Source organism: Stegodyphus dumicola, chromosome 3 (genome assembly GCF_044657685.1).
Source record: "Stegodyphus dumicola isolate Sdum_Otavi_A_Nest chromosome 3, ASM4465768v1".
Classification (NCBI taxonomy): Eukaryota; Metazoa; Arthropoda; class Arachnida; order Araneae; family Eresidae; genus Stegodyphus; species Stegodyphus dumicola.
Window position 1 is genome coordinate 77,331,458 of NC_140770.1, and position 20,220 is coordinate 77,351,677.

At 34.1% G+C, this 20,220-nt stretch overlaps 1 protein-coding gene across 8 annotated transcripts in view; it reads right to left on the reverse strand.

Moving 5' to 3' along the window:
• Positions 1-20,220, reverse strand: part of LOC118187993 (latrophilin Cirl-like) — a 1,172,776-nt gene that overhangs the window by 92,628 nt on the left and 1,059,928 nt on the right. For all 8 annotated transcript variants that reach the window (XM_085813010.1, XM_085813006.1, XM_085813005.1 and 5 more), the window contains one exon: positions 10,948-11,057. In XM_085813010.1, the coding sequence (XP_085669136.1) occupies positions 10,948-11,057 (110 nt within the window). The remainder of the gene's footprint in view (positions 1-10,947; positions 11,058-20,220) is intronic.

A 20,220-nucleotide genomic window follows, 5' to 3' on the forward strand; every position in this document is an offset into this window, starting at 1 on the left:
ATTTTGAAGTAGGAAATATGAAAAACGTACAATGCCCTCGCCGCGACTCGAACCCTGGACCTCTCTAATACGCCTCAAGTATGCTTTCAATTACACCACTAAGGCATGCGGAAAGGAGGAAGACAATACATTATAACTTTAAAATATATATATATATCCAAAATGACAGCTACTGGCAGCAACACATCATTTGCAGTGCTACAGAACATGAAGAACATAACTGGATTTGGTTTTAACAGGAAGGACTTCATAGTCTCACTTTTATGCTTCATGCTATTCCTGTTCATAACTTTCCAGCACGCACAAATGACAGTCTTTAAAGCGTCTTCTCACTTCATTCGTTCTTGTTCTCCTGTTGCTGCATCATCCTTCCTTCAGATCACATACTGTACCTTCCTCCTCAGGCTTGTCACGTAATCTCTCAGTTGTTATATGTGATTGTGGCAGAGTATCAAATTCTGTCCTCCACCGTCTTTGCACCTCGCGCATTTTTTTATGGCACTTTAAAACTCCCTCACGCTGCTTGCAAAGAAACATGTTCTCGCTTCTGTCATTTAATGTATTCTGATGTCAGCCTTCTGGGAGGAGGGAATGTAACGGAAGAGGATGCCTAGAAACACTCATGCACATTCAACGTTGACATCGCAATATCAAATATAAAATGTCCAAAGAAGTCATCTTTAAGAATTTGTTTATTAGTTAATTTTCAATTGATGTACACATTATTTTGAGACACAGTGTATATAGATAATTTGATAATGCGCTTTATGAGTATAGATTTTATAATATTCTTCCTAAAAAAACTGAAGAAAGCCAAGGAAAATAAAGTATCAAGAAATGCCTGCAACAGCCTATACAACAACAGAATACACGTATAATATTAACAGCAAATTTAACAACCTAAAGAAGTTGACTAAGTAACCTGTAGCAAAGAAAACACTTCACAAAACACCATATTTTTTAACTGTCGCTAACATTTACTCAGCAAAAGCCAATTTCTTTACGATTGTGCAATGTTCTGTCGAAATATCTCGCAAAGCAGAGATTGGTAGATTCATCGCCGAAAACTAATTTAGGACTTAAACCAGTTATCCCTTGTTGTCAAGGGAAGCGAAAAGAAGAAAGGAACATTCCCATCTGCTCTGGTACTCTGGATCTGCTACTCGGTACTAGTAGCCAATACTCAGATAAGGTTTTTCCAGCCACCTTTTTCAACAGGCTTCACGAAGCGGGACTTTAAATAAAGCGGACGTTCGTTTCCAGTAAGCAGGTGATAGAAATAACTTTCCCGTTGCTCCTTCGCGTCACAATAAATGTGATAAAGATGAAGAGTTTTTCAATAAATTTCGTTCGCTTTTATGAAGAAGTTTCAGATTGCTGCAGGAAAAGGGAGTTTTACCTTGTTCGATTTGTATGCGCAGGGTGCTTCCAAGAGAGTTTGCTGAGTTATCATTCAACATAGAAATGACGCTTTTCGTTTTTATACTTTTTATATTTTATGCTTCTTACAGCGTTTTGTACGTCAGAAGATATTTATTGTCGTGCTCCAAGGAACATCTGATTTTTATTGTTGCCATGGAAACGGTTCAGAAATACATTGAAGACAAGAAATATGATATTTTTATTCTATAATGTTGCTATAACTCTGTCTACATATAGTTTTTCTTAGATATTATGTAAATTATTACATTTGTAACGAATTCAGGCCTGAACAGCAATTTCGCATTCTTACAAAGACACATCTAATAAAGATTCTATCCAATCAGCCGCACATATAGCAATAGTCATACAATTTACAAGAATTCCTTAGTTGTCTACATATAAAAGCTGTAGCCGTATACATAATAATATAATACACTGGATATAATAGAATTTATGATCACGTTTTCAAATGAGTGAACATGGCAAAAAAAAATTTCGTAATATAATGTGCAATGGAACATGAAATGCACGCGCGGAAACAAAGTACGAAGAACATTAAGAACGAAAAGTCATTTTAATGACGCCGAAACGATTGTTGTACACAATGTAAGAACACTGAATGCTATGCATCCCAATTCTGGCGACAAAATCTTCAGAAGTCTCAATCTACTTCTCATAAATATGATTCGCTGTCGTTGTAATGAATGTATTGCCGCTGCTGGTCATTCACTTGAATTATTCGTGTAAATATGAAAGAAATAATCTTCCAAATATAAATAATTAAAATGACCTTTCGTTTCCATGTTCTTTGTATTTCCTGTGTTTCCGAGTTTACATTTAACCACATAGTGAATTATGAAAATTGTTACTTTTACCATAGCCTCTCACGCCTTAAAGTTGTGACAATCAATTCTGTTATACCTTCTGAGGTATTTGGTATTTTTTGAACGCAGAAAAGATGAAAGATGAACAGTACCCTCATCGGGACTCGAACCACGGACCTTTCGAACACGCGTCGAGCGTGCTGATCACTACACCACAAAGGTATGCTAAGAAGGCGGGAGAAATACCTTATATACACCCCCTTTTAAAGGGCGACTGGGGACAAAATCGCCAAATTCTGGTGGTGGAGAATCATCATCCACCAACGTTTTTAGTTCGGGCGCCACTGTAGAGACAGTAGGTATTTTTTGAAAGCAGGAAAGATGAAAAATGAGCAACGACCACGGACTTCTCGAATACGTATCGAGCGTTCTGACACCAAGAAGGCATGCTAAGAAGACGGAAGAAATACCTTATAACCTTGCATATACACTCACGTTTGTGAAAATTGCAACACCATGAAGGACTTACGCGAGTGAGCTGAAATTTTCAGGAAACGCAAAGTAGCGCATGATATGCAAATGATTAGAATTGCAAATCCGTAGCGCATGCGTATGCTGAGCAGCGCCCTCTGAACGGCTGATGGATCCGAATACATAGACGGCTGTAGCGAGGCGTGTATGGTTATCGGTGGTTTTCTGCTAGTGGTAAACGTTAACTCAATCTGTACTTATGCCTCGTCGACGAAAGAGAGCGAGATTTGAACAACTTACAGAGTTTGAACGAGGGAGAATCATCGGCCTTCGTGAAGCTGGATTGTCGTATCGTGCAGTAGCCTCTCGTGTGCAGCGTAACAGCAGCACAGTGATGCGCGTTTGGAAGCAGTGGACGGACGAGTGTCGGACAACTCGGAAATCCGGGAGTGGACCCCGAAATGTGACGTCAGCTCGCGATGATAGACACCTGGTCCGCATGGCGCGGACGGACCGTACAGCTTCCTCTAGACAATTGGCAGCACTGTGGTCAATAGCTACAGGTGTTTCATTGTGTGCTTCATCAATTCGTAGACGTCTGCTGCAGTGTGGACTGCGCGCACGGACTCCTTTATAAAGGATCCCCCTAACGCACGACCATCGCCGCCTGCGGCTACAATGGGCCAATCAGCATAGAGACTGGCGTGCTGATTGGCAGCATGTCGTGTTTTCTGACGAATCCCGCTTTAATTTGTGGTACCATGATGGCCGCATTCGTGTCAGACGCTATGCCGGTGAACGCCACCTTCCGGAGTGCATTATCGAACGCCACAGTGGACGAACACCCGGAGTTATGGTCTGGGGCGCCATAGCATATCATAGACGATCTCAATTGCTACGAATTGTGGGCAATCTGAACAGCAACCGGTATATCCGTGAAGTTCTACAGCCCGAAGCTGTTCCCTTCCTTCCTTGCCAGGCGCTGTATTTCAACAGGACAATGCCCGCCCTCATACTGCTCGGATTGTTAAATCCTTCTTTGCAGCGCAGCAGGTACAGCTTCTTCCTTGGCCTGCGTGTTCCCCGGATATGTCGCCAATTGAACATGTGTGGGATGTCATTGGTCGGCGTCTTGCTCGTGATCCTCGTCCTGTTGCGTCTGCAGACGAACTTTGGGTACGCGTACAAACGATATGGAATGCTCTTCCTCAGTCAGACATTCAAACTTTGTTTGACTCCATGCCACGTCGTGTAGCAGCACTTATTGCGGCGCGTGGTGGCCACACAAAATAGATCTCTTGTTCTTGTTTGTTTGCTTTGAACATTTAATCATTTATTTGTACCACTACCACTCAACTGTGTATTAAATTGCATTCAATTATGACGATTCCTTCTTGGTGTTGCAATTTTCACAAACGTGAGTGTAGAAATAAGGCTTTTTAACATGATTGTAATTTCTGTATTTGTTGTAGAATTTCCTATTAATTTTTTTTTCCTTCAGCGTCCATAACTCATCCATGCTTTTTGAACAAGAAGCTTAGTTTCCAGCCTATGTAAATGTTCGTTAAATCTTAAACTGTTTCCAATTTTACTGGGTTAAAAGGAGTCATTTGAGAATGCTTTCGTAGACCTTTCATATAGCTTGCCATAGCGCTGGATTAAGGAACGGGCTATAAGGGCGGCAACTTATGGCATTTAGGCTTAGGGAATGCCAGTTTTGTTATGTTTCAAAGAAAAGCAAAACGATCATACAGGCAGACTGTTCCCCACGCGTTATTATATTAAACGGTACCGCGGATACCCTCTGCCTGAGAGTGAGAATATCTTCATAAGACTTGGGTTAAACGCTTCATATTTCTGCAGTATTTCTGACGTTATGATTCTTCCAAAACTAAATAAACCTACGAAAGCACGTGGGGTCCCAGGTGACTTCCTATTGAAAAATAAACCTAAATTTCTGGAAAATTCTGCAGTCGCTCAGATCTTGTGCAGAGACAAAGATTTAATAATTTTAAATTTTATATATTCCTGGTTAGTAAATTCATCAGTGAGGGGAGTGGAAAAAATTGTTAAATACTGGCAGATCGACCCGTGTTCGAATTTCGGCGAAAGGTCTCGATGCATTGGCGTTTACATATGAGTGTTTTGCAATGTATAACGTGAAAACCAGCGAGATTATTTCAAAACGTGCTTGACGAAGGTATTGCTTTCCTTAGGCAGATTGCTGTAGTTTGCTTTGCTATAAACATATAATCTAATCCAGTCAGTGATATGTATATTAATAAGGCTTAAAAGTAATGGGTATGCATATAGTATATGTATGTTTTCGTATACAGATGGGCGGGGACTTCAGCAATTTGATAGCAATATCCGAATGATGACATTAACCGCGATCACATAAAGTGGCGTGTACTGCATTAATTTGCAAAGACAGGATCATATTTTTAAAATCTGAATTTTAATATTCATTCATTTAATATTAGCTTGCTAAGGTATATTTATATTTTGAAAAGCAGCTGAATACGTAACGTTCATTCCATGCTGTAAGCACAAAATAAGAATAAGCTTTAGCAGTCTGAATCAGAAAGCAATTAAGCTCGATCTGGAGAAACTTTCAACACAATATTGGATTGCTTTTGATTTTTATCATTAAGAAAAAGAGACGAATAAGAAGTGTCTGCCTCTTACAGTCAATTTGCTAAGACGTGGAGAATGAATATCTTTCCTTTTTTACAATATAAAGAAACAATGAATCGATAAAGCAATTCTGATAAGAATTGCTCTGCCATCTATCAAAGCAACAGTAATAGAAATTTTCCAAGTAAATTTCAGGAAAATTATTTCGAACTATTTATGATAATTTTATTTAAACATAGTTTCATTATATTTTCGTACTTATAAGGAAACTACTGTGCGATTGGTTATATAATAAATATGTCAGTTCTAACGATTTACTGCACGGCAGTTTAACTTACTTCAGGAAAAAATGAAAAGCCAAGTATTTTATGCTAAAATTGGACACGTTAGACTCCTAGTCAGTTCCATAACAGCATTATTTCCATGTGCGCTACAAATCTAATCGTAGGCATACTAGAATACAAATACATAAATAATTGCATATCGCAACATATATCTCTCAAATGTCTAAGTAATATCACAGAAGAAATATTTGCTCACAAGAAAAAGCTCGGTATATTACACACAAAAAAACTTAGAGAATGAATGGTGATAGTGAAGACAAAATGGTCCACGTAGCTACAAATGCATACTATTATATGCTGAAACCTACTATCATATGCTCAAACCTTTCATAGTATCTCAGTAATTTTGGTAAAAGAAATAAATGCTTGAAAAATTTGATATATAACTGTTCAGTACATCTAAGTAATTCATTTGTCATCAGCTGTTTTGATTTCTTTATCAAACACAAAATATTTCTGGCTATTTGGTGGGGTAACAGATGAGACTTCGAAAATACTTTTGACACCGTCAAGCTTTATAGCATCACATTTCCTCAAGAACAGCATACAACTATTTTTTTCAAAGACGTATAATCCGACAAATCGCCCCCCCCCTTCAAGAAATCAAGTGAAGATAATATTTAAATATTAATTTTTCACCAAATTAACATCTTTTGCACCATTTTTTATGATATTTTACAGAATTACCTAATGAAACGGAATCTAGTGCAATTTTGAATAAGGCAAATTTGTAAAGAACGCGGAAAATGTGTTGTAAATGAAAGCGTATTAATATTCCACATCGGATGCAACTCGAGTCATGCGCAGCACTTTAAAAAGTGCGCAAATAATACATTATTATATAAGAGGCCTTCATATTTCACGCGTTTAATAAATCTGACGGCATTTTTCTAGCTCTTATTCTCTCCTCCGTAACTCGAGCACTGAAAGAATCATTCACTGTACAAATTTATAGTTTAAAACTAGAGATACGGAACTAAATTTTTCTTCATGATGAATTGCTTATGAGTTTTCCCCTTGAGGGAGCTGTATCTCGAGGCTATAGGTTGCCAAAGCTTGATAGTTACAACAAGAAAAAGAGGATCAATATACAGTCAACAACAAGGAAAAAGAGCAGCATGGTAGGTCTCACTCCCTTTTTCCTCAGCCCCCGGGCGAAATGATTGAGGGGCGCAGGGCGCAGTACGCACCGTCGCCCTCGGAAAAAGAGTTGATCACATTCTGTCTCCAGGTGTTTATTGGACGGGGCCACGCCTCGTTGGGTTCCTTAGCCCCCTTTCCCAGACGTTGCCTTTAATCACCGCAGGCATGCTTGCCTCGGCAGGAAAAAAATGGCAACTGAGTTATGGAGGATAAAACAAAATGAAAAGGTAGGGAAATGTGGTTATGGATTGGATGAGTGTGTCGCCAGTTTCTGCACAAGTTTGGGATGATTACCTTTAACTTTCTGTAACTGCCAGCAGTTTTTGCTTGGCAGAAATGTTTGAATATTCAGTCTAGAAGGCAGAGATAAAAAAAAGGGATTTTGTAGAATATTTTTCCGTATTTATTGCATAGCAAGTAAAAAGACATCTGTTGTTGTTTTTCTTTTTTCAACTTGATTTTCCTTTTAAAAATGTGGAATTTAAACTAAGTTATTAATAATATTATTTATAAACTCCATTACGTAATATTTTAATGTTAAATGTTATTCGACATAATAAAAGTATTTTAAATAAAACTAAAAAATGGAAACAAGATTTATTAGTACATCTAAACATCGTATTATGAACACCTTACTTCACGAACAAATTACATTAATATGAAATGCCTTGTATGATGGATGGCATCTCGAATTATGAAGAATCAAGTCAGCAACATATGACTTTCAAAGGTGTTTTGAAGTAATTTGTGCCACACTATTAACACCCGGGAAATACTCGAAACATTATTTTAATATTTTCCATTCCAAAGGCTGGCAGCAAGCGATTACCAGAACCATGAATTCTATCTGGAACAAAATACTGCCTGAATGGCCAAAGATTTTGAGCACTTTGACAGTTAGGGTGGCTTTGTTATCTATCATACTGTGTATCTAGGCCAAAAAACCTTGGTCTAGGAAATTAACTATGACGAGGTGGAAAAGTTACTAGAGAATGATAAAAATGAACTTAATATAAAAGAATTACAACTTCAAAAAGTGTAACAAAAGACCAATTTTGGGAAAAATGTTTTCGAAAGAAGAGGAAGAAAGAAAAATTACCCTATTCCCAAATTCGGGAAATGGATAAAACGCAAAATTGCCATGTAAAGATATCACCCTGACAAAGATATCACCCTGACAAAGCAGTAGCATACGCATTTCCAAAGCCAATGCCATGTTTCACTTTAGAATCGTTTTAAAGCACAGGCAACAACAAATCCCATTGCACAAATTTTGAATGAAACAGAGGCCCGATGAATTTCAAGCAGAATAAAGTGGAGCTTAGAAACAAAGAAAAGATTAAAAGGAAGATGCCTTTAAGGCACTTTAAAAAGAAGATACTCTTAAAGACAGTTATTGATATTTTTATACACAAAAACCTTTCAATCAAACTATTTTCGTAAATTAAGGTAACTTTACCAAAACTTACTAAACGCTTTATAAAAAAATATCCAAAAATAATTTTTCGACATATTAAATACATCGGTAAACAGTGTAGCATGGCACAGAAATCTTTAAAGCAGCGTTTGCTGTCAGTTCAAACAAATGTTACCAATCTCCTCAAAAGCTATTCCAGACTTCACTGAATTTTCGAGTTCTCAATCACAATCAGAAACTGACAGTCGCAAAATCTCGGTATTATGAGTAGGCTGATTCGCCACAGAAAATCTTTGCAAATCTTTTATTCTTTTCGATTTAACGCGCATGTCTGCACCATTTTTCATTCCTTCACGGCATCTTTTCTTTCTCTATGGGGAATTCCTCTGCTGATGGTACAAATCCTCAGTTGATGATTGACTTGGAGAATTTTTCCAGCCTTTCCCAAACATTAATTGCTTTTTTCCTACCACTTCTTCCTCCCATTTCAGCTCGTGATCTCTGCTCTTTTTTCACGCCACTCCGACGATTGAAAAGTTTAGAGCTAGACTGAGGCCGCGTTACTCTTAGGCATATATATTCCAGAACGGAGACATTTAAATTGATTGCTTCTTTGGCTTTCATTCAGAATGTGTTTTTTAATCAATACATAAGACTATCATATATAATACATGGCCCTTTCTATAAGAAACAAAAATAGCAGTTTCTTCTTTAAAACTCAGAGAAAATACAAAAAGTCTTTATAAATCTAATAAAGAAAATTACGAACATAAACAAAAGAATACGAATCACAGATTATGCATGATTATTAACAACTATTCATAATATTTATTGCGCTAAAATTTCCATATTCACATCAGCGTATTTCGCAATAACGTTATACAAGTTTTCTACAAACTTGAAGTCGCATAAAGATTTCTGTTTGGAATCAAAAATATTTTACAGCATAATATGACCAACCTGGCATCATAGGAAGTTCAAGTGTGGAAAAACAGTAAGCAAATGGATATATATATTCACTAATCTACATATTTAGTTAGATAGCTAGATAGATATATATTACTGTAAATCATGTATATAATAGTTATCGTGAGACAGTCTTCTTACTGCAAGTGGAAGCTTTTACATATCTAATAACATCCTAACACAATCCCCGTACTATAAGCGGAAGCTTTTATATTTCAGAAGTCTTGACGCTTTGTGTATTACCTTTATTTAGTAAATAGCATGTTCTTCGCACTTAAACCATAGAATTAAATTCAACAGCAATATCAAAAATTATTTAAAAGAGCATATCTTTAGAATTTCCGATACACAGTCTCGCGCACTGGAGATAAAAATGTTTATTTTCCGTACAGTATTGCCATTGCTCTCTTTGAAATCGTTGAGTTTCTTAATTAAAAACCCATAAATACTTCAGCAAATATGAAATAGATAATAAAACAAATTCCAAATTTGCCCTTCCAGATGCCCATATTCGGAGGAAGACGTACGTTATTCGAAACCTGATGGCTCTAGGTACCGTTGTTTTATCATAATGCGATAAACATACATACATACATTTATGCAGATTCTTCATTATTTAATTTCTTTAAATACAATGGGCTTTAATATTTGGTGGCAAAAATTTAGAAAGTGATTCGCCGCTTATAGCGAATCAACACAAAATGCCAAAACGAAATTAACAGTCCGTCTGGGCAAATTGCCTCTTTGGGCTAATAAAAATTTAAAAAAAAGAAATATTTTTGCAGCCAATCTCACTGAACAGTTTTCGATAGAATGATGGTATACAATAGCCACTTTTGATTTGAGCGACAACCACTACTCGCTCTCTAAGAAAATCAGATTAAATTTCTTTAATGAAAAGTTATTAGGTTTTCTGTATTCTTTTCCCACCAAACAGCAAATCAATATGTTCAAGATTTCTTACTCTCAAACAAAAGTACACACTACACCAAATATAATACTAAAACAAGATTTTCAATACAACAATCATTTTTCCCCCAGTGTGCACTATTTCACGAATGATCAATTTAACCACTTTTTAAGTTGATCTTAAACAGCAGCGTTACTTCTTTAACTTCTGTACTTTTATTGTTTTACTTCTTTAACTTCTGTATTTGAAGTATATAGATATATTTGAACACTGCATATGTTCAATAGATTATAATTTTCAGTCCTTACTTTAAGCTTGTCAGGAGTCTCACTTGAAAACTGATTTTAAATTTTTGTACACATTAATTATTAATCTAGAAATAAATTGACATAAAAAAAGAAATGCAGTAAAATAACATGCATGATTTATTAAGCTAAAATTACATTATTAAGCTTTACAGCAGAAATAGTATAAATAATTTGTGTGCGTTAGTAAACGCTAGTACAATAATAAACATAATAACTTAAGGCTAAGCGCTAAGTTCCAGATATAGGACAATGTTTAATAGTTGAATGGTGTTATAAAATTAAAGAATGAAATGAAATCTGATTGTTGACCTGCAAAAGCTCTTAGAAATAATGAAGCACGTCTTCATATACAATTTTCATATTGCTGTTCTAATAACTGTGAGCTAGAAGACTTAGTTTTTCTCGTATGAAATTCGATAAATTTTGTACCGTCTTATACATATAAAAACAATCAAAATCCTCGCAAATTTGAAGAATCTCTTAAAGGACAATAAATGGTTCCTACCTTATGAACTGAAGAACTAGCAACGTGATAAGGAGGAAAACCATCGCTACTGCGCATCCGATGTAAACTATCATTCGTAATGTCTCATGATCGGTTGATAGAGGTTGCTCCTGTAAAATGAAAATTAATAACACTCATCATAAAAAATAATACATAAAAGAAGACAAGAATTACAATACATATTATATCAAAACTTTGAAACAATGTAAAATAAATTTTAAAAGCATCAATTTATTATTAAAAAATCCAACTGGTAAAACCTTATTTACCTACAAAAAATGGATTACGTACTTTTCTGCTCAAAATATTGGAAGAAATGATTCCGTCTCGTGCATGAAACTCAAACTATGTATGCTGGAAGTGACACCTGGAACAGTGCTTTCGTGTTTTAATTCAAGCGCAGTGAAAGTATCTTTCGGACATTCGTCGCAATGTGGTATCTTGAGTAAAATGTGTTTGTGATTGGTCTTTTTCGATTAGAAATTGATGTCTATAATGCCACAACCTTCTTACTAATTTCAGTTCTCGTTTTCTAAACCTGTTATTTTAATCGGAATAGTTCTAGAGTCAATTCAGACAATCTAGAGACAATTAAATCTATCAAAAACGATGCGATGGCCAGTTTGTGATGGATTAAAAAAAGAGGCACTCTTCCAGTGCTTCAAGAAATGTCAAGAGTGTTGATAAATGTTATCACGAAGGTGACTGGGTAATAGATTTTACATTTTGAATAGAATTAACTAATTTACAAGCATTTTATGCAATCCTTTTGAACACAGGAGTGTTTTCTTCGCATAAACCCCAAAATTACTTCTAATAATGTATTAAATATATGGCACAGTTTCTATAAGCCCAGAAGTAAAGAAGTAAGATATTTGTTCCCTCCTTACCCCATGCACTTGCAATATAATTGGAATTGCCTCCGCCTAGTTGTAGGGAGGTTCAGAGTTCGAATCCCTAACGAGGGCTTGAAAGTTTTTCATGTTTCTTACAAAGGTAACATAAAAAATTACGAGAAACAGTTAAGAGAGTTATTTAATTTATTAACAGTTAAGAGAGTTTATTTAAGAGAAATTTTTGGTACAACTGTCATCTGTGACGGCGTCATCTGCCCTTGAAACATAGGATTGATGTATGTAGAGACATTAGGATATTTTGGAAGCAGGAGTCATGAAAAATGAACAACGCCTTCGCCGGGAATCGAACCACGGACCTCTGGAATACGTGCCTAGCGTGCAGACCACCACACCACGAAGGCATGCTAGAAAGGCGGGATAAACACCTTATACGTATACTTATCAACATTTACATATTTAATAGAGCAAGATGCAAATTATTACGTTCAAATTTCAGCAATTATTTTGATACAAAACTGTGTAACCCTAATAAAATATAGAAATCCGAATTCCTAACTTCCAAGTTATACCTTTGCATTCTGAATTTCATATTAGTCAGACATTTTCTTAACAGAGGCATTAAATTAATATGCAATCAAGATAATTAAAAACCAACGTAATCAAAATAAATCACCAATGTATCAGGAGAAAAAAGAAAGACGGTTCTAGAAAGAATGTTCAGAAGAATAAAGAAAACGATTGCTTCCATCATCGCAATGTTTTAAGTAATGAGTATAATATGGCAAAAAGATATATATAAGTAGACAGGCAAATAAGTAAACAGATATAGATAAATACGTTTTTGAAGTAAAATTAAATGTATTCGTACGTTATTTGTGACTGTGAAACTAATTTATTACATACTTTAATATTTAAATGCTTTTTTTTACCATAATGCTTAAAAGTGAGCTCCGGAAGGAGAAAAATGTATCAAAATCAGAACACTTAAGGAAAAGAGAGTTACGTGTATAAAGAAACATAAAATGAACTCAACATCATCATAAGTGTCCAAAGTACCTCCTTTATTTCTAGATGGAATAGCCAAATAGCAATAGAAAATAAAAATGCACATATAATAACAAAGTTAGAACAGGCACTGCCATCTTGCCTCCTAAGGTGCACTTTAGGGAGGCCAAAAATCAAACAAAGATATTCGGCATCAAAATATATACCATAAGTGCTGCAGTTTTTACTTTCTTGACTCCATTTATTTATAAACATTATCCCTCTTTCAATTTTCGCCAGAAGCCAATGCAAATAAACAAATACCATGGAAAAAATTCCACTTCACGCCTAAAAGTGAAGTTGCCATTGGCTTCAGGAGAAGAGACGAGCCATTTTCTTTAGAATTCGAAATCAACTAGCTTCTCATATTTCTGGAGATCGGGTTCTTTTGGAGACGATTGACGTCATCTGTGGCGGCTCGGTTCCAAAAGGATGCTATCAGTTTACGAAAGGTGCTATTCTAGTAGGGAGTTTAGAAGGATAAAGGGGTTAAAACTGCGGAATAGCCGCCTTTCCCTGTCTTCCTATTACAGCGGAGGTGCCCGTTAAGTTTAGACTTCAAGTTCCGGTGACAGAAATAAGATTCTTGAAGAGGAGAATGGTTCTTACCTTGAACTAGATACGTTTTCATTGAGCAGCTACAAAAATGTGAAGCTTAATTGTAAAAGAAAAAAAAAAGTTACAAAAATATTTCTATCATGTTTATTTTTAGTAATAAACTTAATTTTCTTGAATCTCTCTACTCACAACCGATTTTAATAAACTACTGTTTTCTGAATAAGTGAAAATTTTACTTTGTTCTAAAGTAACGCTCAAAATGGAACCTGGTTTTTTTTTTTATTTTTTATTATGGAGTTTTTTTAAATGGGGGTAGGGAAGAAATGTTTGCTGAAATATAATTTTCTTCTAAGAAACGAGTGCTGCAAAATATATGGTAATAAGCAAATGACCTGGATAGACAATAAATGTTATCTGTTATACAATTCTGTTAAATAAATATATCATACAAAAATGTTACATTAAACACAAATGTGTCACAAAATGTTACATAAAACACAAATGTGTCACATAGATAGCAATGTGCCCACTGCTTTTCAAAATAAATGGCAAAGCAAAGAGATGAAGAAGAATGTCCTGGAAAAACGATATAAATTATGTGGGATATTATATTTTTCGCTCGTGGAAGCCCGAACTGCCTACAAGCACCAATTTTTAAAGTATTAGCTTAAATATAAACTAAATAACTATATAGCGTACTTTATTTAAAAAAACATAGAAAATTGAATATATTTATGCGATAAGACGTTTAAATCCAAACATTTCTCAAAAGAGCATATTATCTTTAACTAAAACTTAAATTAATCATTAACTTAAGTTGCCATAGTTTGATGAATGAAAAAAACGTTTTCCGAATAATTCCATCACTTTGGTGAATGGAAAGTTGAGAGATCATCAATGATCAGCAATGTGCGATGTTTTTTTCTTTCACATTTTTTCCTTAGGATTGATGAATACATGTCAATCTGTTTTGTATTCCACCATCTTGAATCTGGCAGAACTACTGCGAAATATTATCAAATCAAAGACATTCATTTTGTGATTGAATTTTGTCTTGTTTCAAGTTGGCATAACTCTCGTATTTATGTTAAAGAACGGTCTTTTGTACTTTTTTATCAACATGAAGAACATTTTTTAGTGACTAAAACATATTTTTACTCTTAATGAAAAAATTTTTAAATTTAAGAATGCCTACTTAAATATCCATAAAATAAAAATGTGTCTGTTATAATTATTGAAAATTAAAAATATAATTATTTGAAGAAAATTTTTTGTTGTATCAGAATATTCATTTCTCTTGTAGAAGAATTAAACATAAACCTCTTCTTTAAAAAAACATTGTCCTCCTAACGTTTTCAGAAATATCACCATGTATAAAACAGAAACTCTTTATATATCCAGAGCAACCTGGTTTGCAATTAATCATAGCCCTCATTCTCTTCTTTAAAAAAAAAAAATAAATAAAAACCTGTCCTTCTAAAGTCTGCAAAAATATCACCTTGTATAATACAGAAACTTTTTATATAAAGAGAGCAACCTAATTTGTAATAAACCATAGCAAGATGAAGCGAAAAAATTATTCCGCTAATTGTAGAAACAGCAACAGCTAGATGGGAAATTTTTAGAACTACCTGACAAGGAAAAAATTTTTTTCGCCCAAAATGTCCCGCAGAATCCCATAAATAACGAAGTCGCATTAAATACAATGTTTTTCAGCAAAGCTTTCAAAACCATAGATCAATAAAAAGCTTCGAAGACGAATGCTTTTTATAATTGATTTCTACCCTACACACACAAGAACTGAAATAGAGAAAGAAAGACCAAATCTCAATTTTTAATTATTAAAAAAAAAAAAAAATCAATGCAGTATGTGTTCTTAGCACATGAAAAGTAAATTTATAAGAGGCATATCACGTGACAAAAAAGGCTAGAGGAGGAAGAAGGCAAGCATTTTGCAGTCCCGTCACATGATGTGAGGAACTTCACGTGACCCGGTGTCAATTTGCAATCCCTAATGGTTGGTGCCATTAAATTGTCATTAACGTAAGAATAGTGGAAGATATGATGGTTTCTACCCTACAAAAACTCAAAAACTGCCGCGTCGGGAGGGTAGCATTTAGAAACGCTTGTAATTACATGCTTTCCTATAACATAATATGGCATTTTATTATTACATTTTCATAACTGCGGCCCCCCCTTTCGACCTCTTCTCTTGCACTTCGTTTAATAAAGCGTCGAAGGTTTCTTTTCTTCTCCTTTTAATTCTTTTTCATTTCTTTTTTTTTAATCCTTAGCTTCCGCTGCGCAGCGAAGGAAAAAAACTCAGCAGCTCTTAGTAACACCCAAAAAGAAAGAAAATTAACCGCCAGTGTTCCGAAATTGTATGATTGATTAAGAAAAACGTTTTAAAAAAAAAGGGTAACTTCAACAATAAACGATTTTCTTAAAGTTCACCCAATTTGCATAAATAAAAGAAATTTCGCAGACTTGGCAATGATTTCATTTCATTTCGATTGCACATCTCTATTTTTAACATAACGATGATTTTACAATAAAAAAAAATCAAAACACATTTATATAGTAACACTAACCATGCCCAGTTAACATGCAGAAATTATAGTAATAAAAGTAAATATCATGTAATTAAATAATTACAACTGTCATTTTAAAAAAGTTTGAATAAAGAGAGAATTCCAAATGAAATAAAAAAAAAACTGATGTGGACATCACATGACTTCCTTGTACGGCCTATTAAAGTATACACATTTTTTGCCGCATTTCACGTATATTATTTCCTCGAATTTCTTTAGATATATATTTCTCATTTAAGTAATGCAGTTCTCACTTCGTGGGTAAGGTAAAAATACCTAAAGCCTCAAAACATCTTCATTAAAAACTGCAAAAATACAGTTAAAAACAGCTAAGAAAATATTTCTCACAATTAAAATTAAGAGTTTCAACGGAAAAACAAGCAATTCGGCCAGAGGGCAGGAAGACAGAATTTTCGATGCATAAAACTGAAAGTTTTCTTTCGGTCCCACTCGGCAAAAAGCACTGAAGCTGGTGTACAAACTGATTTTATTCACTATTCTACTATTCCAAATGCAAACAACTGGCGGCTTTGTTAAGCTTAGTACCACTTAAACAGCTTTTAAATTATTGATATTTGTACAACTAACATAAAAACAACACGATTCAATCACATTTAAAGCTAAAAATTCACAATTTACCAACATATAAGAATAAAAACCGAGCTCACCCAGACGGGTAACAGAGTGGGTACCACATACACTACTACATGTTATAGCAGTCCCGTTTCTGAGGCTACTGTTTTTGGGCTATGCGAGATACATACGTACGTACAGAAGTCACGAAAAAGTCTTTTCATCCATTTTACAATCCGTTTTTGGGAAAAGATTGCTTTATTCTGTCGTACGTACAGAATTGTCGTACGTACAGTACGTCTTGCAAAATCATCGTTAAATTGGATTCGAGAGCTGTCAAAATGAATATTTTCGTTGAAATAAGATACCCGAAATTTTTCGCGATTACAATATTCGTACAAAGAAGTAACCAAAAAGCGAGAGGAATTTTAAGCTAATACTGCTTTAATTAAGACAGCTCAAGTGATGTAACTAATGATTGAAAACCGGGATTAAATCTTGAGTAATAATATTAATGAATAAACGTTTAGTCGGAAAATAATATTCCCAGTAAATTACAGTACTATATTAACAATGACGCTGATAAGAAATATATCGATTGAAATACCTTGGTATCTAGCTACAGGATAATGATTTCATCGAGATAATTAGGTTTACAATTTAGAATTATTCTCTTACTGGTAATTATGACGTAAAATTATTTACAATTACTAAAATGCTTCGTACTAGAAGATTACTTATGTCAAATACTGAACAATACATAACTATTAGAAACATAAGAAAATATCATAATAATTTCTAAACAAGTTAATGAATTCTTTTACAACTATAACAGTTTGAAATCCATGAATATGCATGTTATTGTAAAATATAATATTAATATAAAATATATAGCGATATAAATTTATTCTCTTAATTGTATATTACTAATAACTACTATGTTAAACACTGAAGTTAAGTCTCGCTTTGCCTATGATTAGGGAATATTATTTTCCTCTATACACGTATGTAATATTTACAAAGAAAGATAAGACAAAATGTTTAAAAAAACTCCATATATCTTGACAAAAGAGCCTTATTAATTCGCAGTTCTTCAACGAGTAGACAAATATATATAAAAGTAAGGGCACATTCTCAAAATGTAAAGTTACTCAGAATGTCATCTGCAATACTCACAAATGAAAACAAAAATATATATGAAGTGAAAAAGGAATAAAATTGCTTTGAAATTTAACGCCGGGGATTTAATTTGGATGTGGAACTCTAATTTCAATTTATAACGAGAAAGCTCTTACGTGAAAAATAACCATTTGCAGTTTGGAATGTAATAAAATAGCCTTCATGAAACCTTCTTGATACGACTCATTCTCGTTCTTCGACCCTCGTCTAAGCTCACAATTATAAAAGAGAGGATGAAATAGGAATTGGAAACTCATCTCGTATTCATAACAAATAAAAGACTTTGATCTCGAAGAAGCACAGTTTGGGTTCCATTCAAGACAACTAATAAAACTCCCTCAAAAAGTAAAGTAAAATAATGGGGGAAAAACACGTGTTGGAGCGATAAATTATTCATCAGAATCTCAGATCTAGAAATTCGATTTATTTCATGAAATTTGAGATAGAAGATAAGTGAAGCAAGTCTGAAGATTTCTCAAAATACATTTTCCTTAAGTTTATTTTTATTTGGTAAATTGCAAATATGACATTAAGATAATATGAAAACTTTTCGTTTTTGAAGAACGAAACTGCAACTATTAAAAAAAGAAAGAGCAAAATAAAACATTGAAAATACACATAATAAAGGGAAATTTAAGGAAGAGCTAATCGAAATCATAGTCCAGAAAAGTTCTGTATTTAGAAAATTAAGATAAAATAATTCATAGATTTGAAATCGTTTTACTTAGGTAAAAAATACTTTTAAATTTTTTAGCTTCGCATAAAAGACAAGAATTCCACAGAAAGAGAGATATTAGCATAATAATAAAAAACAAAGAATTAAAAAAAAATCTGAAAACTTTTGGATTTTATATTACGCAAAAAGGGACGTTTCTTTAACGTTTTGTGTGTTACCTTTGTTTATTAAATATCAAGTTCTTCGCACTTAAACCGTAAAATTCAGTTTAACAGTAATATCACAAAATAATTTTTTAAATAATATCCTTAGAATTTCCGATACACAGTCTCGCGCGCTGGAGATACAAATGCCCCCCCCCACTTCCATAAAGTTTTGCCACCGCTCATTTTGAAATTGTTGAGCTTGTTAATCAAAAATTCCTTAAAAGTTTTACAAAATATGAAAAAGATAATAAAACAAATTACAAATTTGGGCTTTCAGATGCCCATATTCAAGTGAAGGACTACGTTATTTAAAATTTGTTGTCTCTAAGTTCTGTTGTTTTTTCACAGTGCGAGAAACATACATGCATGCAAATTCTTCGTTATTTAATTTCTTTAAATATAATGCAGGGGTCTAATATTTGGTGGCAACAATTTGAAAAGTGAAACGCCGTTTATACTAAAGCAACGCAAAATGCCAAAACGAAATTAATAGCCCTTCTGGGCAAATTGGCCTTTTGGGCTAAAAAAAGAAATAAAGAAAATTACAAATACTGTTTTAGGAAGATTGGATTCTTGATTGATGCAAAGTTCAGAACATGTTCTTCAGGCATAAACTTATAAATCTGGGACTAAACTATTCCTACAAATCTCCTTACCTAAAGCAGCTTTATGCAGTGCTGTTCATTTGGTGTTGACAAGCTATTGCCTTAAACTACTCATCAGCTTTTATAGATAGGCAGATGTAAACGAAACACTTTATTTAGCTACTTCTAATGGATTATGACTACAGCTAATATATGCAACACATAACAGTCGATAACCTATGGACGATATATGCTAGCAAAACAGATGCGAATTTCCTTTTCTGAGGACTACAGTTTTACAAGGACACACTGCACCTGGGTGTTCTCGCACACACTGCACCTGGTTGCTTCCTTCATCTTAATAACCCTTGAAGTCGCTTACAGTCTCGCACATGATAGTAAGTACTCTTCTAACCAACACAAACTGGCGCTAACGTTCTTCGAAGCAGCGCGCGGACGTTCACTACAAGCGATTTTACGACTCAAATTATGCCTAAATATTAAAGTTTGTAAAATTTAGTGCGAAATTTACGGAGAAATTCAAACATTTACCTTGGCGCATTTTTTTTCAGTTTCCACCAGGAATTATTTCACTTGGAGAACTTTTTAATTCATATCAACCTATTTTCCTTTCCGTTTTTTCAGACGAGCGGAAAAAAGTAATCGTTCATACTTTCAAATAGTTTTAAGAATATTTTACCTTAAACCGCATTTGGCGTTGTTATCGCTTATAACAAATATGCCAAATTTCAAAACGCGCCATCTTATCTTAGAAATCTGTTATCTTAGGAAATTTTGAATAAAAAACTCTAATTTTTTGCAGGTGTGCCTAGAAATACATTTACTTTAAGATGATACTAAAAATTTTATAAGTTATAATTTAATTTTGTTTTTCGAAAAATTTATAAAAATTGTTTAAAAATACAAACTTTAAAAATAAATCATAAAAAATGGGCGAATTTTATTTGGAATGAGCCTAAATTTCGAAATATGATGAAAGGAAGA